We start from the raw sequence: 22418 nt of genomic DNA on the forward strand, positions 1-22418 counted from the left end.
TCTCCTCTCTGTACATGGTTTGTCATGAGACACGACTGTGGTGTCGCCTGCAAACTTCAGAACCGTGTTTGAGGAGTGGATCGCTGTGCTGTTGGTCAAAGAGTGAGAAGAGCCGGACTGAGCACACGGCCCTGTGTGGGACCGGATTGGATGATATCTGGCCCCTAGTGTCACCACCTGAGGTCTCATTTAAAGAAGCACAACTTTAACTTTCTGCATGATTGTTGGGGAAACTAACCCTACAGGGAGTTTGTTCAAATTATTTAACCCTGACTAAATTTTAGCTGAATTAACTCATAGGGTCAGGGTTATTTCTTCAATCCATTATAAGGGTGGGTTAAAGGTTTCTGAGGTAAAAGCTTCAGACACTAAACTCTCAGACAGAGACATGACAGGAGGACTCATGCTGCCCCTCGGCAGGCTTCCTGAAACTGTCCACTCAGAAAAAGGTAGGCATGAAGTGAGTAGCTTCACTGAGGTTCAAGATCACCTAAAGAAGCATTATTTTGAAAAGTGACTCAGAGCCTGAGAGCGTTTGTGCTGATGTGGACCAACTGAGTGAAATAAGACCGTTTCCAGATGAGGCAGGAGCCAAAGCAGGTTTAGTGGGTGACAGGTTAATATGAGGAGACTCACGATGTTCACTTCCTGCAGGAATGAAAGAAACTCAATAATTTTTTACTCTGTAAAACTTTTATTTCTTTTTTTAAATGAATCATTTCTGTTTAGAACAAACATGAGAGTCATGAAGCAAGGCTACATTTCCCTAACAGCAGGTTTGATGCTGGTGCTGCTGAAACACGTGAGCATCATAGAAACCTGAACAGGCCCCGTCTTTATCATAAATCCAAAAAGCTGCTACAGATTTTTACTTCTACTGCATCTCTTTGCAAAGATTCACATTTCATAAACACTTCTGCTCTTTACATCTCACATATATATTTGTATACTTTTATACATAAAAGCTACTCTCTCTTGGCGATAAAACTAAAATAATAGAAATAAAAAGACAGTAAGACACGACAGTGTCTGGAATGGTCAGATGCATTCATCAAGTCGAACATTTTTCTCTTCAAATCTTCTTGAACATCTGCTGTACTGACACAGGAGGAGGAGGAGGAGGAGGAGGAGGTCTGTTCCAGAGATCAGATACAGATTAAAATCTCATCAGGAACACCTGTCCCTCACCTGACCTCCATCATCACAGCCAGACACTCTGGTTTACTGGTTACACCTGAATGCAACCCGCTGCAGACCAACGCTAACGCTCAAAGTTTGAATCGCTCACAAACGTCCTCATGTTTAACTTAAACAGATCAGAAAGGTTCATTTAACCCCACGCTGCAACCTGAACAGAGCGAGCAAGTATCTGAACCGACCGCGTTTACATCCGACATGAAACGCATTAATGTCAGAGGTGAAAAATCACTGTCGGCTCGAGCACTTCCTGAAGGTCTCCTGGACCTCCACAGTCCTCCGTGTTAAATCTTCTAGGAAGAGGAAGTTTGTGTTCTGATCTTTGTATAAATGAGAACAAAATTAAACCATTTTCTCGATCCAAAGAAGGGCGGACTCCCGTCCCTCACTCTGAAGACGAGCTGTTCCTGTCGGTGTTTGCGATGAAGCAAGGCGAGAGGCCATCACAGCCTGATGTGTGAAGTCTACAACATCTCTCGGCGTTGAGTTTTACCGCGTTTTCACCAGGGAGACACCGTGATGAGAACGGTCTTGTGATCACCTTGTGGTACTGCACCTGGACGATCCTTTAAGTTCGGTTCTTTCAGGTCTTTCTGTACGTCTCCTTCACCCTGCAGCTCATCTCTTAAACCAAAGAGTTTTACAGGAAAACGTGACATCCTGTGAGAGATCCTCGAGTGCGAATAAAACGTCTGAGTGTTCGGACCATGAACTCGGTTAATGTGGCGGTCGGGTTTACGCCAGGTTTCTGTGCAATTTCATCGGATTAGTTTCATTAGTTGTGTCAGTGTTACCTATTGATTACTTTCTAACTACAGATTACAGTTTGTTTTAGTAGCAACCCCCCCCGGCAGACAACAGGTTTCTGATCTTTGCAAGTTCACAGAGTAAAATCATGTTTCTGATTTCTGGCGGGCAGTGACCTCACAGTGAAGCTGGGACTCGGCTGATTTAATTTAGCGGCCTGATTGGTCAACAGCTGCTAATATTTTAGCAATGTTTTACCATGTAGGCTTTTGTTTTTTCAAGAAATATAAGACAACTTAAAAAAATCATTATTTATTTTGATCTTTTGCCCTTTTTTGGAGAGAAAATCAGAAATGTTCACATTCATGTCTTGAGAAACAACGGCGTAGACTTTAGCTCTACACTGACCGTCAGCAGAAACACCTGGTTGGCTTTAATCACATAGTGATCCAGAATATTTGATAAATCTGTCACCTCCAGGGTTTTGGTCACATCACCACTCATCTCTGAGGTCAAAGTTCAGCGTTAAATCAGTCATGATGTCATTGATGTTTCAGACGTAGATCTGCACAGAGGTAAGTTCTGTTAGCAAACGTCATAGCAAAAGCTTCCTGTTTACTGTCTCCTCTAGAGTCACACCTAACTTAGCTATAGGACTGTTAGCTCTGCCATCTATCCACGCTGTAACATGTTTAAAGTAACATATGAAACCCACAGACATCTGTAGGTTTCAGGCCTTACCCTAGCTTAACTGAAAGTCTGACCTGAAGTGAACCCAGATCAAAGTTGGTTTGTTAAAAGATTCACTCAAAGACAGTCCGTTATTTTTCATTAACCTCAGAGGATCCGTAAGTCGTCTAAAGCACGGAGCTGTCTGTTCTGCCTAAAGGTGAACAGCTGTGCCACTGTCACACATCAGGACTGCGTTTCCCAGAAGCCACCTGGTTTCTTGCTGGGCACGTTTAACTCTGTGTTCATTGACATAAAGCGTCCACAGCCTGCAGCAGGGGGCGCTGTAAGCAGTTTTGTTGAATTATAGACTGAGTCCAAGTAAAACACGACTCCACGCTTGTTCTGTGTGATGAGTTATTCCTGAAATTTTAATTTAAAAAATCTAAGCTTTGATCGGCCACGGCTGTGTCTGGTTAAAGCAGGGTTTTATCAATCATTTAGTTTTTAAAGCTCCTTTCAGGTGTGTTTTGCATTACGGCTGTAACAAACTTCAGATCAAAGTGAATCTCTAACCGAATCTGTGGCGTGGGAAAGGTAGGCGTGCAGCCACAAGGGCGGGGCTAAGCAGCAGTTTAGCCCCATCAGCCCTTGGAGGACGGGGACAAACCTGTCCGTCGTGACAGAACAGGTACGTCATGACATCATCGCTGGTCAGTGATGAAAACAATAAGAAACTTGCATTAAGGCACACACTGGGAGACAATTTCACTCGAGATCTGAGAGGCTTTCAGGACGACTGTGACGTCATCACAAAGGCGACACCCCTTTGAGTGCTTCACTTTGATTGGTTACTGTGGCTCACAAAGGCCAAGGTAATATTTCATGCTTGGATGTGTAAATTTAGCTCTTCCTCTCACAATAAGTCCTCATTATTCTGATATTTAAACCTTTTTAATACTTTTCTCTGAAATTTTATTTCCTGAAGTTTACAAATTTTCAAATCACTTGAATCAACTTTTACGTCCTCTCAAAAATCGGTGTGTTTGCATCGACCTGAAAGCGTCTGCAAGTGGAGGCGTGTTTTCAATGCAGGAAGCTGTGGTCACATGACATCAGTGCTAGAAGGCAGTTCAAACATTTTCAGCCAATCAAACGGCAGATAATGATGGAGCAACGACGACCTCATCCGTCCAGCAGGATGCACAAGGCCGTGTGTTTGATCGTTCGTTTTGTCTCTCAGGAGGCGTGTCGGAGGACCAGTGTAGGGGCGGGGCTCCACTGGCCATGAGTGTGGTGGTGAGGGGTGGGAGAGCATTCACAGGAACAGGGGGGGGCGGGCTTACCCAACACCCCCCCAGAGTCCAGCGGGTACTCCAAGATGGACGCTGGTGCCGGCAGAGCGTACGGGTAATCGTATGGCGTCGTGTAGATCAGGCCAGACTCAGGCCCCACCCCTGCCATCAGTGCCGGTGTTCCATTGGGCAACACTGTCTGGATCTGACGAATCAGAGGCACGAGAGTGGGGCCTGTGGGGGCGGGTGTACGCAGGGCAGTGGGCGGGGCCAGTACGGGGGCGGGGCCTGAGAGGACACGAGAAGCCTGTTGCGAGACGCTAGATGCTGCGAAAGAAAAGGCGAGGGATGCTGGGTACGGGTAACAGGAAAGGGGAGGGTTTATAAAAAGGGGAGGAGTTTTAGTATGCTTGCTGTAAAAAGACAAAATCAAACGGTGTGAATCTAAAACACTGCATGCGTCACGTTTTTCATTTTAACCAATAAATTTGGCACAAATGATTCATGTTTAAAATGACTGTGTCTGATTGGCCAGTCTGTCTCTTACAGGTTTTGATGCTGGCGTCTCTGTACGTCCCGTTCAGGATGGCCAACTCCATCAGCTGCATCTTCTTCAGACTGTCCTCGCCCTCTGCCTGAAACAGACACGACTTTCAGACACGCGTGTGCTGTGAGAACATGCAGAACCGACACACTGCAGTTCACACAGAGTTTCATTCAGCCTGAAAGTATCAGATGTATCAAAAAGTATCAAAAACTGTAAAATACATTTAAAACGAATCTGAAATCAGCCACTACAGAAAGATTCATGTTGTATAAAACAATCTGTAAAATATCCAAACATCAGTAAATGATCACAAAGATCGTACGGCTACTATGTAACCTGGTCTCTCTCCACACCGTTACTTATATCCACACGCCACGACCCCACTTGGTCGTGGCGTGTGGATTAAAACAATCCGGCTCGCCCGGCTACACCCCACAGCTCACGTATAAAACAGATGTGCAGACGTGACACCGGTGATAGTTTGATTGGAACGTGTCTCCGAGCGGCCTGATGGTGGTTCTCACTAAGAGAACCGAGGTTACACAGTAACCGTACGTTCCCTGGTATATGGGGACTATCTCTGCACACTGTTACATATTCCGTATGTACGGGGTAACTCTGTAAGACACCCCGCGAGGAGACCGTGCAACGGAACCGCTGAGAATGAAGGTGCCAATGGACCATTGACAAAGTACATAAGCAGACCACCCCGGTCAGGGCTTCGCCAGACGTGAAGGCCAAGATAGGGGGTGGAGGCAGCAGTCTGCAGATGCCAGATTGGCCTGAACCGGTTGTGCAAGACGCAGGACCGTAAGTGATCGGCCGCTCAAGGTCAGCCCAGGACCGCGAGGCAGACTGCCAGGGAGCGCAGCACACTGAGCTGCCAAGTAGGATCCAACTCGTCGCATAGGCCTACGACATGCGGGCAATGCCAGACAGAGTCGGCGCTACAGGTGAAGCGGGCACCACGCCAGGGAAGCACAGCCTACAGTGGCAGGTCGAGCTAGGGATGAGACCTGTCCATCCACAGAGCCGAAGCCCCCCCGTGCTGTCGACAGACAGGGAGGGGGGCTGGTAGCCTAGCCTGCTGAAGTGGAGGGCTGAGCGAGGCGATGACCCGAAGGTCCACCCCCAGCACCGTCACCACGTGCTGACAGATGAGCCTCAAGAGTGAACTCAAACAAGACACTCGAGGTCAGTCATAAAGTCCCAGCTCACTGAGCAGGTCCGTGCTGGCCGTGTAAGCCCGTGACACAAAGGCACCAGATAGGGAGCCAGCTTTGCAGGCTGCAGAGCTCTCACTCACAGGCCGTGTCAGACACAGCGAGGTCTGACAAACATGTAAACCCGCGGCACGTGGTTAGCAGGCCAGAAAGCACAGGCAGTCAGCTACAATGAGCCTGTGTGCACGCGCTCCACATGATCTCTAGCTGGAGCCTGGGGTGCACAGGGCCTGAACCTGAAATCTTAGGAGCACAGTGAGGAGAGGAAGCGTCGCTCACCGAGCCACTGAGTGGGGACCCTACTGGACACGCAACCCAGCAAGAAGTGGGCAATGCCAGACAGGGAGCCAGTGCTGCTGGAGCGTAAGCCGGTGAACCGCGGGCAATGTGCCAGGGGAACGCAGCCCGCAGCGTCAGCACGGCCACTGAAAGCAGAGGGCTGAAGTAGGGACGTGACCCAAAGGGTCCGTCCCCAAGCTGCAACACCACCCTGTGCCATCTGCAGAGTGGTGAGGGGGCTGGCGGTACAGCCAGCCGAAGCCCAAGTGTGGAACACAACCCGAGGTCCACCCCAGGGCCGGGTGTCTGCTAAGTGCTGTCGCAGCAGGGGCGAACTCGCTACTCGTGCACGGTCGGCCCTACAGGCTGGAGAACATTTACTCACTGGCTGACACATCAGACAGCGAGGTCCAACTGGTGTGGAACCGGCGAAGCTTGGGCAAGACGGCAGGGGAAAACAGCATGCAGCTGCAGCAGCAGCGGCTCAAGCTGCAGTCAGAGCTGAGAAGCCGCTCCGCTCGAGCAATGACAGGAGCCCCGCTGGTTGTGTGAACGGCGCACTGCGGGGCAAACACGCCAGACAGAAACTGGCTACACTAGGCTGGAGAATTCTCACTCGCCGCAGCGAGGTCCAACCGGCGTGTAAGCCAGCGAATGCGGGCAATACGCCAGGAAAACACAGCCTACCGAGCCACTTGAGCACGGCAGCTGGCTATTGCCATGACAGAAACCCACGATATGCAGACGACGCTCCAGATGGGAAGCAAGAGTGGGCCCGACAAGACACCTGCAGACAGTCGGGAAGTGTCAGCTCACTGAGCGGGCACCTGATGGCCGTGTGACCTGTGACACAGGGGCAACGCACTAGACCGAGCCAGCGCCGCAGGCTGGAGAATTGTCAACTGCTGGTCCATGCCTGCAGCGGAGCTGGCCACTATGCCCAACTCAAAGGATGTCAGGAAGCAGGAGGGTGGCTGGAGGACAGCTGAACCTAGGCTCCGAGTCCTCCCCGCCTCACCTGAACACTGCCATCTCCACATCCCTGCATAGGCCCCTCAGCACAGTGAGGGTGGCCACAGGGTAGACAGGCAGTCCCATCGGCACAGGCCTCACAGAGGCGGGGCCATGGGAGGCAACGCTGCAGCCATCATCTCCATTTTAGCCCAAGAGGCACAGGATTGGGGAGGGCTCTCCATGTCCCCAGCCTGCCTGCAGCTGACGTGTCAAGCTCCATCCCTGTAGAGGGAGCGACGAAATGGCCGCCAGCAGGGCATCAGTTACCCTCACGCCCCTGTTAGGGCATGCTGTCCTGCCCAGGGAGGGCCCGAAGGGGCGTCCAGAGAGACCAGGGACAGGGCTATTGAGGGAGGGGCCAAACGCAAACTACTCCCGCCATGCATGGCAGCAACCATCTGCGGACAGGGGACCACAAATGCTGGGATGCAGCACACTCAACTGCCTGCAACCAGACCAATCAGGCAGCAGCGGCACCTGAGATAGGAGGCGCTGTGGCTGCGTGACATCATCAACCTTGAGGTTCACTCTACTAGACCTCAGGAAAGGCTAGTTCTCACACCCGGCATGCTCTAATTAAGAGCTGAAGGGACCCATTTTGCCCGACACTGTGCCTGGGGACCAGCAGGGGGCAGCCCAGGGACAGGTGGGTGACAGGTGACAGGTGAAAGTGTATGCTTGGAAATCTGACATCCTTCCCACTGTAGCCGAGCAACGAGCCGAGTCTTGCTGGCTGCACCCAAGCTACGGGCAACGCCAGACAGGCTAACAGACCGGAGAATGCTCACTCGCCGGCCGTAGCACAGCGAGGTCCCAGCGCCGTGAAGCCTGCAAGGCGGGCAAGATGCCGAGGGAACACGGGCAAGGCGCCACACACACAGACGCCAGCTCAATCGGCAAAGGAACCAGGCCACAGGAGACCAACTAGGGGAGACCGGGGCCAAGGGAAAGATAAAGGGGAACCAAGCTAAGGGGAACCACGGCTGAGGGAAACCAGCTAAGGGAGACCAAGCTAAGGGAAAGGGCAGGGGAGAGGCTAGCACCCAGGGAGGCTGCCGAAACAGGCTCCTGATGGATGCACACACACACAGCACTCTCGAAGAAAAGTCGCTCACACGCACAACACAAGTGGAGATCAAACAATCACGTCTGCACAGCTGTTATATACGTGAGCTGTGGGGCGTGGCCGAGCAAGCTGGAGTGTCTTAAAGAATTATCAACGCCCCATGACCAAGGGGGTTCGTGCCCCGTATATATGGAATATATAACGTGTGGTCTCGATATGCTAGAGACCATTCAAGTCCCAGAAATAAACTTTTGTCAAATTACGATGACTTGAACTCATGATGGTTACAGTATCCTATGAGCACGCTCAGTAACCAGCCTGCTTAGGGCTGTGCAGACCACATGGGGCGCTGCTGTCCACCACACAGCGGCGATTATTTCTACCGATTCCCGAGAGGAAACAACACAACATCAAACACACACGACACACCTGCCACGAGCTCGTTAGACAATCAGCTCGTCAGTTAACAGCTTTCATTTTCTCCAACTACAAACTGACTTCTAAACCACTTTGTGTCTCTGCAACATGAAACTAACGTCAATGCCTCCCTCCAACTTCCTGTTAGAATACACACACACTCACACACACTCACACACACACACACAAAGAGAATCATCAGGTGCCCAGACTCACTTCCTAGTTTTTTTTCTTCCTGCCCCTGCACAAATCAAGGAAGTGAGAGTGGAGGAAGTGAAGATCAGCAGAATCACTGCACTTCCTCTCTCTCACTCACACACACACACACACACACACACACTCCTAAATCTAGAAGTGATTCTAACATGAACATGAAGATTAAAGCCCAAGGGCTGAAACCACAGAGTGAGGTTGATGTCAGCGACCTGAGTCCGTTTACCTGCCGAATCACCATGGTGACTGATGCTGAGCATCACCAGGTGAGGCTCAGAGTTTCCTCTGATTCTTTAATGCAGCATGTTTTCAGAGTGAGAGGTTCTCTGTGTGCAGCATGTTCCTGAAGAAGCTCCAGCAGATCAGACTGAAAGTGCACGTGTTCACGATCGTGGCTCAAGAGTTGGGAGTTCGTCTTGTAATCGGAAGGTTGCTGGTTTCAAGCCCCGGCTTGGACAGTCTCGGTCGTTGTGTCCTTGGGCAAGCACCCGTTGCCTACTGGTGGTGGTCAGAGGGCCCGGTGGTGCCAGTGTCCGGCAGCCTCGCCTCTGTCAGTGCGCCCCAGGGTGGCTGTGGCTACAATGTAGCTGCCATCACCAGTGTGTGAATGCGTGCGTGAAGGATGTGTAAAGCGCTTTGGGGTCCTTAGGGACTAAAAGCGCTGTACACATACAGGCCATTTACCTTTCATGTGATCATGAAACATGAACGCCTTTTCAACCAATCACATTCGTTCCCTCTGATCTCACGTGCCCTTCATCAGGCTGTGGGACAGGAAGCTGTCACGTTTCACAGCTGTGATGTGAAGCTGTCACCTAGGAAACAAACAGCAGCGCTGAGCGCGCTCAGAGCAACATCCTGCCATTCAAACCTTTATTTCACACCTCTCACAAATCAGCGGATTAACCAGTTTCTGCTGCTCCACCTCTGAGGGGTCCACCTCTTTACAGGTTTCATCATCATCATAGACCTTTAATGTCTCTGGTCAGAGCACCTGGCGCTAATAGAGATCCCAGCTTATCAGAAAAAGTTGATAATTAGCAAGTTTTAGAGTTCATTGAGCCAGCAAACTTGAAGAAAGCCTGGATATGTAGAACTTTGTCCTCACAAAAACACACACAGGTCAGAGGTCAGGGGACTCACAGCAGGCACGAGCAGCTTGGTGACTTCATCTACAGCTCGTTTGAGTTTGATGTCGGCTCGGTTCTGGGCGTCTTCCACCGTGATGAGGACATGAAGGTCCTCGTTCAGGTGCTCCCAGTTTGGCTTCCCTCGGTTCTGGTCTTCCTGCAGGTGGAGACATGAGTGAAGACAGAGACAAGTAGTAAATATTCACATGCTGTCTAGTGTTCACAATTGACTGACTTTGGTGAAATGCATCCAGGGAGTTAGTTTGTTTTACATTCACTGTCTGTAGTGCTCAGAAGAGGGGCCTCAAAGCTAAAGGTCTGTGTCCCATTCTACTTTTAAATACCCTAGGAACTATAAGTGAGCCACCAGATCACAACAACAGTCACCTCAAGGTACTTTATATTATAAGGTTAAAAAACTGAGATTAGCTGAAGGCTTTTCAGGGAGTTTTTTGGACTTCCTGATAATAATGAATTGCAGTTTTCCAGCCTGGAAGTAATAAATGCATGAACTAGTTTTTCAGCGTCACTCTGAGACAGGATATTTCTAATTTTAGAGATGTTGCACAAATGGAAGAACGCAGTCTTACATATTTGTTTAATATGTGCGTTGAAGGACATGTCCTGGTCAAAGTTTAACTAATTAGTTACACTTTTTAACTCATTGGTGTGTGTTATCTGGCTTCATGGACAGATAGAGCTGGGTGTCATCTGCATAGCAGTGTAAATGTATGCTATGTCTTCTAATGATGCTGCCTAAGGGAAGCATGTATAATGTAAACAGAATTGGTCCTAGCACTGAACCCTGTGGAACGCCATAATTAACCTCAGTGTGTGAAGAGGACTCTCCATTTACATGCACGAACTGGAGTCTATTAGATAGATATGATACAAACCACTGCAGCACAGTACCGGTAATACCTACAGCATGCTCTATATTGCGATCTTCTGCTGGCGTTCAGCCTGTTAGCGTGTTAGCAGGAAGTCTGCTGAGTTAGCAGAGGATCGGCAGATGATTGGACGATCGTTTTCTTGCACAGATGAGTGGTTTTAACAAAAGCTGTATGAGTTTCAGCACGACATCAGTGCAAAACCAACACCCCCTCATTCATTGTCCTCCCTCCCCTCTAGCTCCATCTGGTTTGTGTTGAACTGTTGCTATGCCTGTCTCATGTATCTCTGTTAGCGTAGCGGGTGGCTAACCTTGTCAGCGTCACACGCAGAAACACAAACACGCATGTTTTTTCAGCAGTTTGACCTGAAATGTCTGAAATAGTTTCTTCACGGTGAATCATTCAGAGTCTTAATCCTGAGGAGACCGTGTGACTCGGCTGCTTCTGCAGACTCAGAGCTTTCACAGGAAGCAGCTCGTCAGCTCTTATTTTAGAGGCTCAGCTCTTCCTGAAAGTTGGCAGACAAACTTTCTGACACAACATCCTGTTTGGAGTTGTATTTAAAATCCCAAGCTAAAGACAAATTCATGTCACAAGTCTTCCTTCAGTCTGACAGGACCTAACCCAAAATGTCCCGTCCTTTCTGCCAAAGCAGAATGAAACTTTATAAAGTTCAGAATGCAAGCTGGGCTTTTGGCTTCAGTCTGAAGTTCAAGCAACAGAAGAGTTAAAAGCTTTTTTGGAAGGATGTGTGACTTTATTTTTATAGTTTTCAAACTGAACCCTAATCAGTGAAAGTCTCAGTTTTAGAGACAGACCATCCATCTGAGAGAGCGACAGATTTTCGGGCTTCGTTGGAGCCACAGATACTTCCTGTTTCGGACATGAACTATTTCTCCAATCAGGCCCATCCCACATTAGTCTGCACCTGCATGAAGAAAGACCTGGTTTGGTCCACTGAGCTCAGACTGGACCCTGCATGTTCTTCTGCAGGTATCTGTTTCGTGTTGAGTGGACGTTTGCTGTGATAGGACTAAAGTTCAAGTAAAAGACGCAGCTCAGCGTTCGTTGATTCACTCAGAACCTGCAGATTCACAACGATAAACGGTCACTTCACTGAGCGACCTGATTCTACTGACACGCTCTATCCTGACTGATCTCTGTGCACACATCAAACCGAATGTTCCTCCAGAAAATGCACAATAAAACACAAGCACAGAGTTAACCCTAACATCTGGAATAAAATTCATAAGCACACTCTCTGTGATAAGGAAACGTGTCATACCTCAGCAGCACGTTCTTTGAGCTTCTCAAACAAAGAGAAGGCTCTTTATTTGTTTTAAATGTTGAAACACATCTGAGTGATGCTCACGTGTTCTGTCTCTGGATCAGCAGATCTACACCACATGTGTATTTTCATATGTGTTGTTCTTTAAATGAAAATCTGCTGACTGACCTCTGCCTGTGTTCCAAGAGGCATTTTCACTTTTTAATATAAGAAGAAAAATTTAATCTTATGCCTTCTGTGTGCGTGCGCATGAGCGTGTTTTCATATCTTTGTGGGGACCAATGATTGGAAGTTTACTACACTTATGGGGACCAAAATCCTGAAGTCTGAAGGCGTGTTTGAGACTAAATGTGGTTTTAGTGTCAGGGTGACAGCTGGGGCTGAGGCTCAAGGTCAGGCCTTCATTTTTCATGGTTAGGGGCTGAGGAACGCATGGTGTTAATGACATGTCCCCACAAGACACGAATACCTGACATGCTGTGTGTGTGTGTGTGCGTGTGTGTGTGTGTGTGCATGTGTGTGTGTGTGTGTGCGTGCGTGTGTGCGTGCGTGTGTGTGTGCGTGCGTGTGCACGTTACCTTCTTCTTGTCTCTCATGGAGCCTCTTCCTCTCACCATGATCTTACATCCAGTTTCAGCCTCCAGCTGCTTCGCCGTCAGACCGCGAGGGCCCAGAATCCTCCCCACAAAGTTAAACTGACACACACACACAGGTCAGCCTGTTACCATGACAACCTAAGCACTGATCAGCCAATCCTCTTTCAGAAATAGCCATAAATAGTTAGAATGAATCTACTTAGTCGTAAACTTTGAAACAGAGCAACACTGATGGAGACACAGGAAATGAACTATTATTGGTGCGTCACGATGATGTCACTAAAGCCACACACACAGACGTACGTCGGGATGCTCCTTCACGGGGACGTAGAGTTTCTCCTGCAGCTGCACCGTTGGGCCGACGGCGTCCGGCAGCTCGCCGCTCTTCTCCGACCCGTTCAGCGTGTCCGTGTACATGTCCTTCCTCACGCGGCCGATCTCTGAAACACACACACACGCAGGAAGTGGAAAACTGTTCTGCGGTCTGGCCAATCAGAAGCTGATTCTGCTTGGAGTTCGTGGCAGAGGTGAGTGGGACGCACAGGCCATCAGCACTGAAACACCTGCAGCAGGTGAAGAGGAGCTGATGGAGCTCGGAGGAAACAAACAGCTGGAATTAAACTTCACTGAAAACGATGTTTCAGCGCGCCATCTTCAGACCCATTCATGTTCACGTTTTCAGGAGGCGCTGCTGTTTCTCTGCGTTTTGTTTTGCTGCTCACCTTTTCTTTGTGTTTGGAGTAAATCTGATCAGACATTTAGGTTTTACATGTGTAACTGATTTAAAGGTCGTGTTCATATTTTTCCACACATCACCGTGCGAACCTCTGAAACCTGAGGTGACGATGACGTTCTCACCTGAGTCCGTGATGTCATTCCCATGTCCTCTTTAGCTTCTTGTATCTGCAGGTGAGATGGATGTGATGGATGATGGAGGTGGAACTGCTGCTCTCGTGGAGTTTGAACCTTGAAGCAGCCAGACGATAACCTGACCTGCAAACATCGGTCAGCTTCCCTTCACGTTGATCAGCTGAGTGTAATAAAGTTCATGTTTCACAGATCAGCTGAGGAGAACACTTTAACCTGTGTGCTTTCTTGGTCTTCTCGGTCCTGCAACTCCTTAACTCCTTAAGTTTAAGGCATTTGGAGGTTCTTGCAAATGTTTCACTGGACAGAGCGATGAGGTGTCTCGGGTCTTTGACCTCTGGTACTTGTCCTCTCGGGGGTCATCCTCACAGTTGCTTACCCACCCTGTAATCATGTGAGTTATGGGTCAAGCTGTGAGTTGGTGTCGAACCACCTGAGGTCTGAAGACTGCGTTACAGGCGGCTGATTGCTGATGTGATGGCCCCCCCTCTGTGGAGACCACCATCCACCTTCACTGCTGTTATGACGCTTGGTGTTCTCGGTCCTGTCTCCTTTACAGAGCCGCAGCTTTATCACTGTGATCACTTTTAACACTGGGACATGTCTGGTTACAAATACAGCAAAAAAGCAAAACAACATGTGACAACAATCCTTTGACATCACCCTGCACACGCAGACCAGCAGACCTTTGGAGAGGTCTGTAGTTAGAAACCAGCTAAACTCTGTGTTTTCTAGCTGTGGGGTTCCTCAGGGCTCCTGTTGCTTCTGTACTCTTCCATGTGCATGTTTTTAGCATGTTGGTTTAACATGTGGCGTTGAACGTGTGTTTAAGCTCAGCTCTTTGTTTCTGTCTTGAAACAGCAGCAAGTAAGGACGTGAAACCAGTGCAGCTTTCACAGGAAGTTGCAGTATCCCAGGTAACTGTTTCCATGGTGATCGCACATCGTATACTGACCACCACCCCGGTAAGATTTATTTCTCCCTCGCAATGCATGCTGGGAGACTTTATGAAGCTGTCTGTGTGGTGATTCAGAGCAACAAAACAGCCCTCACCGTCAGCCAATCAGGAGCTAGGAGTAAAAATGAGCCCCCCCCCCCCCAAATGTCCCATCCTGTCTTCAGGACGGACCCTTAATGATCCGTGTGAGTGCTCAGCACTGGTTTGTTTCAGGCCTGGATCCACCTGTGTGTGTGTGTGTTATGATTAAACTGCCAGGATGATTTATGGTCCGTTATTACAACCTTCCCTCTCTCCTCTCTGATGAGTTCAGTCATTTGTCAGAGTTTGAAATATCCAGCATCCAATCAATTTCCTGCTGTAATCCTGAGGCCACGTGCGTGCGTGCGTGCAACTCTGAGTTCTGAGTTCATCCTCGTGTCAGACGGCTGTTTGCAGCAGACGTCTGTGAGCAGGAAACAAGCAGCTGCACAGGTAGGAAACACCTGAGCATCTCCTCAGCAGGTTAGAAACACACTAACCTGCTGGTTAGCATCAGAGACTTTCCATCACATCAGGTGAGCTCCTCACAGTCTGCAGCTCCTGCAGCATCACGGCCACAATAACCAGCAACATGGGAGCAGGCAACCCGCCCTCAGGACCAGTGTTGGTCAAGTTACTTGAAAAAAGTAATCCCGTTACTTTACTGATTACTTATTTTCAAAAGTAATTAATTACTTAGTTAGTTACTTTTTAAAAACACGATTTACAACCTGAATAGGTGATAAAGTGATAGATCTTTCAGCCCAATTCTACTTTTTCTACATAATCATCATACAAAATGTAATCAAATGGAAAAGTCTCTTTTTAAAACTTGTTTTATTAGTTTTAATCTTTTAACTTTATGCATCAAGCAAACATTTAATTATCTGCAACATTCTCTGACTGGAAGAAATTAGTTTAACATTTAAACCTATTTTCTGCACATTCCAGCACATAAAATAATATTTTTTGTGTTTACACTCAGTCTTTCAAATGGATGCAAGTAAAACACAGCAGAAAATAAATAAAGTCAAAGACTAGCGGTCCTGTTGCTCTATTTTCACCTGTAAAGCAGGAGTGGGGTAGGCGGAGGGTTACCCTGGTGCAGGTGTGCAGCGGTCAGTGGAAGAATCCGCGAGTTTCTCTGTGTTTCCCATTACGTCGTAGCTAAATTCAAATTCAAATTCAACTTTTATTTGTCACATACAGTCATACACAGTACGATATGCAGTGAAATGCTTACACAACTGCTCGTGACCTAAAGAAAAGGCTATGAATAAGATAGGAAATAAATATGAAAATTAAAAAGGGTAAATTTAACTTGGAAGGAATAAAATTAAATAAAATTAAAAAATTAAGTTAAAAATGAGATAACTGTACAACACAAATTACAATGAAGGGTAAATTTAACTGGGAAAGAATAAGATAAAATATATAAATTAAAGTTGAAAATAAAATAACTGTACAACAAAATACACAGTATAGACTCGGAGCTTGTTTAGGGGTTTTTTCGCTGTAAAAAGAAGTTTTCTTCCCACGCACAACGGACACTAATGTTTTTGTCACTTTTTATGGAATCAAACTCAAAGTAAGGTCAGTACTTCCACGCTTTAAACGCTGCACGCTCATACTCTCTCTGCACTCGATATGGTAAATGGCCTGTAAAAGCGCTTTACACATCCAGTCATCCACACATTCACACACTGGTGATGGCAGCTACAGTGTAGCCACACTGACAGAGGCGAGGCTGCCGGACACTGGCGCCACCGGGCCCTCTGACCACCACCAGTAGGCAACGGGTGAAGTGTCTTACCCAAGGACACAACGACCGTCACTGTCTGAGCCGGGGCTCGAACCAGCAACCTTCCGATTACAAGACGAACACCCAACTCTTGAGCCACGATCGCCCCATATATTCCACCCACACGCTCGCACGTTCTCAAACCAGCTGCAGCATCTGCGCCGAGGCCCTTTATGGTCAGTACATCTCTCCAGACACTCACCCACTGCTGTAGTTATTTTTATTTCACCTCACAATATTCAACGATAAGTGTGTCTTTGCACGATATATGATCCACTGTTGATCTGCACACAGCTGTTGTCACGAACGTCGCACTCGCTTACGTCACTGTCATGAGACATTCTCGCAAAAAAATCATGGTTTTAGTAACGCAGTAACGCAGCGTTCCTACGGGAAAGTAACAGTAATCTAATTACCGTTTTTGCAATAGTAATCCCTTACTTTACTCGTTACTTGAAAAAAGTAATCAGATTACATCTCTGCTCAGGACACACCTCCAACATAAACCAACCTGCTTTCAGTCCGCCTACAACATTCACTTCAACGCCAACGCCCCGAGTCATGGCGCAGGCGAGGAGATCACCAGCCATGAAAGGTTATCGTATAAGCACCATGTCCTCCATGGTCTCTTCCTCACCCTCATCGTCGCCCTGATTCCAACGTGAACCATCACAGAGGTCTTCAAAGGATCATCTTACACTGAGGAGCCAACACAGAGACCCAACAGGCAGGAACGTCCTCTCTACAATGGTTAAATGTGATGTCCTCACAAAGACACACACACACTGGCACTAGTGGTTCTACTGTCTGAGGCTGTTACAGCAGGGACGCCAGCCGGAGGGGATTCTGGGTAAATTGATTTTCTACTCTCTCTCTGACTGGCACACACACACACACACACACACACACACAAACACACACACACCTCATCTGAGCTTTTGAATTAATTGATTAGACCAATTAAATGATGAATAGCTGCACTTAGTGTAATTGAGATGCACACAGAGGACAGAAATAAAGAGCAGTAAGGTTTCATACTGTGGTGTGTTCAGGTGCTGTTGGAAAAGCAGGGTTCAGACACATGCCACAATTCTCCCTAGCGTCAGGTCTAGCCGTCCTATCACAGCGCACTTTCTACATCAGTAACTCACAGGTAAACAACACACCTGACACGTTGGACATGTTGGTGCGAGTTCACAGGACTCTACTGTAAACTAACCTAACTGTTATTAAGTGTTTATTAGGTAAATGCCCCCTGTGGCCATCTAGTGAAATGCAGTCTAACCCTAGCATCTACAACCCGGCTCTGAAAAAGCTCACTCGCTGAGAAAATGAGTAAGCAGAATATTGAGTCATATTTCATTACCTATAGAAATCAAGTGTTTAAACTGAAATCATTTCACCATTTTAAAACAAATATCAGATATATTTGAATTGTCTCCAAAAAGTTTGGTGTTTAGCAGCCAATCAGGTGAGCGGGCAGCAGGTCGGTCTCATGACTGGGTATAAAAAGAGCTTCTCTTCTGCTGCACAGACGTGTCTATATCCTGCACACCTGAGTGTCAGTGTAGTGATAGCAAAGCTCATCTGGGCATGTGTGGCTAACTTACAGCTAGCCGGCTAGCCTTAGCGTGCTCAAAGTATGAACTTCATGGAAAAGCAGATCACCTGACAGAGACACAGGTGAGCTAATGTGACACAGGTGGACGTCTGCTGCATCGGTCTGCAGATCAATCGACCCTCACTGACCACGAGCTTCTTGTATTTCAGTCCTTCTCAAACTGTGAAACTTTATTCACGCCTGCAGAAAACATCTGTGCGCACACAAATTGAACCAGATGTTCTCATTCCTCCACCTCGCTGTCACATAATGTCAGCAGTCACATGACCACAATAACCTCACAGCAGCCCAGAAGGCTCCAACAGCACAAACACAGCCGAGGTCCAGTTCAGGAGAAGCTAGCAAACAGCAACAAGAGCCGCCTGTGTCCCATCCACCTGTCAGTCAGAGGCCACGCCCCCAATAATGCAATGAGGCTGTAAAGTGACTCAGTTGGATTCCTACTGATTAGTGAAAATTGTGGGTGGGGTTAAACGTGCCAGCTCACCCATTTGTTGTTTAATCTTTCTGATCAATGAAATCAATAAATGATGATCAGTTATTAAAATCCATGATCAGTAAAGTATGATACTCGAGTATGCTTCAGACAGTACTTTTACTCTGAAAACACTCTCTGACAGTACTTACTGCAGTACATGTAGTACTGCCAGCACTTTAACTTGTAGAAGTTTTAAAAGAAAAAGTATCCGGATGGTTTCAGTAAACTTTGATTTAAACCCTCTCGCGCGTGCGGGTCTCACCTTCGTCCAGGAGCCTCTCCAGGTGCTGGAAGATTCCGCAGAAGTTCGGCAGACCGCTCATCAGCTTCTTGTCGTTCATGAGTTGCATCAGGTAATCCGGACCGGGTCTGGGCTTCTCCTTCCCCTCCATCCTCCCCACCACGACCCGCCGAACTACACGGATCCGGACCGCAGCGGACTGCACGGCATCAGCATGAATCCAGACCCGCTCCAGACCCGGAGGCGCCTTGAGTCCCGCACGCTCGGCTCCGAGTCCGGGTTTAACGCTGCAGCTGCTTCGGCTTTGCCCGGCTCTGAGCCTCCGCTCCGCGCAGAACAGCGCTGTGTGTCGGCCAGCAGCGGCTCTGAGCCTCCGCTCCGCCCGGCGCGCACACGGGGAGGGGGCTTCAAAATAAAACTCTAACTAACTAACTAAATAACTAAATAACTAACTAACTAACGTGTGTGTGGTATTTTGTTCCCAGGCGTCACTGTCAATAAAGCTGCTCCGTTTGAACGCGTCCCTCTAAATAGTTTAATTGGTTTTAATGGTTTCTGAGTTTTTCTTCACATGGAAATGAGTCTGTGCGCCTCCTCCTCTTCCTCTCCCTCTTCATCACCCGCCTCCTCTCCAGAGCCTGGCACTCACAGAAGAACAAAGGAGGGGAAAACAAAAACTTTTCTTCTTTGTGAGTTTGGCTGAAAACCGGTTTGGGTGATGAAGAGCAGGAGGGAAATGAAGAGGAGAAGCGTGATGAAGAGGAGGAGGTGCAGCTGCTCCTCAGAGCAGCTCATGGAGAGTTTAAGGGTTGATCCGTCACCTCCATGAGGAGGTGTTTACTTCCTGTAATTAAGGCATCCTCACCATTGTGCTCACCTGTACACCTGAGGGGTTTCCAACTCCAGGCCTCGAGGGCCTGCAGCTCTTATAGGGTCAGCACAAATGAATCAGCTGATGAGTTCGTTACCAGGCCTCTGGAGAACTTCAAGACATGTTGAGGAGGTCATCTAGCCGTTTAAATCAGCTGTGTTGGATCATAAACACATCCCTTGAGGCCTGGAGTTGGACACCTGTGCTCTCCCAGCTCTGAGTTACTGAAAGTAGTTTTCCCTGCCCCCCCTTTCCTGATGTGGCCCAAAGGCCCTTTTGTTGAGGGTTTCTGTGTGTGTGGCGTCCTGCCTGTGCTCCTCAACAATAATATTTAACTTTTAATCACAGTTCTGCTAAATTAAAGGATCTTTCTTGCATCTGTCACATGATGACCATTAACCAGTGATCGCCCCTGATGGCAGAGCGTGCTGGATACGAGGCGGGAACCAGCTCGCAAAGAGCCCCGACATGTTTTTACACTTGAGCTGTGAGAAACAGGAAGTAACTGGGAGCGCACACTGAGGCAACAGAAACCAGTAAGTAGGTGAATAGCCGACACTGTAGTCTACAAAACACAGGAGTGTTAGCTTATCATGGACACGTGGGTCAGTTGTTCTGTGGAAACATGGTGCCGGTACATTACCTGTCCTTTGTTACCTGCACACATGTCCTGGTCATTAGCTGCTAGCTAACTGTGTAAGGCTGTCGTGCAGCTCTGTCACCATCTTATCGAGTGATATCTCACATGAGAGGAGAGAGCCACGCGCAGATTTTCATTATTTTAATACGATGCTCTACGACGTTACGATGCCAGCCAAGCATTTCAGCAGCGTTTGCTCCGAGCACGTGTAAATATCATGAAGCTGCTCAGTGAGGGCGCGCAGCCTGAGCTGAGCCTGCACAGACAGAAAGTCACCGTTTTGGGTTTAGGACGTCGTTCAGCTGGTGGAGGTCAGTCGGGCAAACAAGCCCATCTGGGGTCAGCTGACAGGGTCACGTGACCAGAGCCCGGACGACCTGTTACGAGAGGAACAATGAAAGTTTTCTCTGACGGACAAACAACAGAGTGATGGTGTGTGAGCGCGGTGTGTGCGTCCACTGGCTTCATCAGGAGGTCAGTCTCTCCCCTTTGATCACATGATCAGAGCGCCAGCGTCAGCTGAGCACTGACGAGTACTACAGACTACTACAGACTACTACAGTGTACTGAGAGGTACTACAGACTACCACAGTGTACTGAGAGGTACTACAGACTACCACAGTGTACTGAGAGTACTACAGACTACCACAGTGTACTGAGAGTACTACAGACTACCACAGTGTACTGAGAGTACTACAGGGAACCACAGTGTACTGAGAGTACTACAGACTACCACAGTGTACTGAGAGTACTACAGGGAACCACAGTGTCACAGATTTATGCAGTACTTGTACTGGCATTTTGTTTTCGGATGAATTTCTGGAACGACTGAAATCTGCGGACCTCTCTGCCCACTCTGATTGGTGGGAACAAACAACATCGCTGTCATGTGACCTTTAGGAGACCTTCAGACTGCGTAGGTCACACTGACCTCAGATCATAAGGTCAAAGGTCACGGTGATAGAATCGCAGCCTCCTCTGTCTGCATGGGGTCTGTTCTGAGCTGGCTTGAGCTTCTTCTGCTTCTCCTTCGGTCCGATCCACACTGTGGACAAGCGCACGCACCTGTGACTCACCTGTGACTCACCTGTGACGCACCTGTGACTCACAGATGCTCTCTGAACGCTGCCTCAGTGAAGCCCTTTCATATCCACAGCCTTCAGTCTCATCTTTAGAGGAAGGTTTAAAAGCTCAAAGACAGACATCAGCAGTCTTCTTGTGGTGTGTGTGTTTGTGTGTGTTTGTGTGTGTCACAAAATGTACTTGATAATGAGGGTGGGAAGTTGCAATAATCCCCCCAAGGACCAGAAGCAGACAGAAGGAAAATCGGACACTCCGCAGCCACCAAGAGTACGAAGACCTGAAGCCACACATCTCTGCGATGCCTGCCTGTCCCAGCAGGAGAAGGAGGGAGGCCCCAGATGGGGTGGCAGTCCCAGACAACCAGTGGCGAGAGCAGCCAAACTCGCCAGAGGACGGCCACCCCAGTGCGAGCCGTAATCAGAGCATGGGGGGGCTTACCATAGGCTGAGAAGCAGGGTACACCTTGGATAGGTCGCCAGTCTGACGCAGGGCTAACAGCCATTCACACCTACGGGTAATTCTGAATCATCAATAAACTAACCCCACTAACCGTGTGTGTTTAAACTGTGGAAAGGCCCGGCCACATGGTGCTTTATATCCTAAGGTAAAGCAAGCATTTGGTGACAGTGGGAAGTAAAAACCTCCGGCAATACCAGGCTCAGCGAGGGGTGGGCGTGGTTACAGGAGGGAGATAATAATAATGATAATAATGATAATAATGGATTGGATTTATATCCAATCCATTTGTGAGTAGCTAATATCCGCCAAAGGGATGTTCGACTAATGCCACTCTCCAGTGACATGCGGCGAGTGCTACGCTGTGGGCTCTTGCTGAATGAAGCTGGGACAGCCACTGATGTTTCTTCATTACTGACAGTTTTCTTGCGTCCACATTTTAATGGATTGCATTTATATAGCACTTTTCAAGGCACCCAAAGCACTTCACACTTCCACTGTTCATTCACTCTCACATTCACACACTGGTGGAGGCAGCTACAGTTGTAGCCACAGCTGCTGGGGCAGACTGACAGAGGCGAGGCTGCCATATCGCGCCATCGGCCCCTCTGGCGAACACCAGTAGGCGGTAGGTGAAGTGTCTTGCACAAGGACACAACGAGCGAGACTGTCCGAGCCGGGGCTCGAACCAGCAACCTTCCGATTACAAGACGAGCACACGATCGCCCCTAGATAGGCGATTTAGTCATTATCATACCTGCACACACCTGCACAGGTGCAGCTCTGCAGGAATCATTGACAGAGTCA

The 22418-nt window shown here is 48.4% G+C and overlaps 1 protein-coding gene across 1 annotated transcript; it reads right to left on the reverse strand.

Annotated features, from left to right (window-relative positions):
* Positions 1 to 674: 674 nt before the first annotated feature.
* Positions 675 to 18970, reverse strand: qkib (QKI, KH domain containing, RNA binding b). The gene is made up of 6 exons (XM_085181915.1): positions 18583 to 18970; positions 12878 to 13014; positions 12557 to 12673; positions 9811 to 9954; positions 4456 to 4543; positions 675 to 4259 (listed from the first exon to the last, which is right to left on the reverse strand). The coding sequence occupies exons 1-6, from the start codon at positions 18710 to 18712 to the stop codon at positions 3853 to 3855; spliced, it is 1023 nt and encodes a 340-aa protein (XP_085038041.1). The 5' UTR covers positions 18713 to 18970; the 3' UTR covers positions 675 to 3852.
* Positions 18971 to 22418: the final 3448 nt, after the last annotated feature.

The sequence above is a fragment of the Neolamprologus multifasciatus genome, chromosome 13 (genome assembly GCF_963576455.1).
Source record: "Neolamprologus multifasciatus chromosome 13, fNeoMul1.2, whole genome shotgun sequence".
Lineage (NCBI taxonomy): Eukaryota > Metazoa > Chordata > Actinopteri > Cichliformes > Cichlidae > Neolamprologus > Neolamprologus multifasciatus.

Coding starts and splice junctions, on each gene's coding strand:
- qkib (XM_085181915.1), bottom strand. CDS start 18,712: ATGGAGGGGAAGGAGAAGCCCAGACCCGGTCCGGATTACCTGATGCAA. Junction 12,674..12,877: donor CCGTGAAGGAGCATCCCGAC/GTACGTCTGTGT, acceptor TGTGTGTGTCAG/TTTAACTTTGTGGGGAGGAT. Junction 4,260..4,455: donor AGACGCCAGCATCAAAACCT/GTAAGAGACAGA, acceptor ACCCGTACCCAG/CATCCCTCGCCTTTTCTTTC.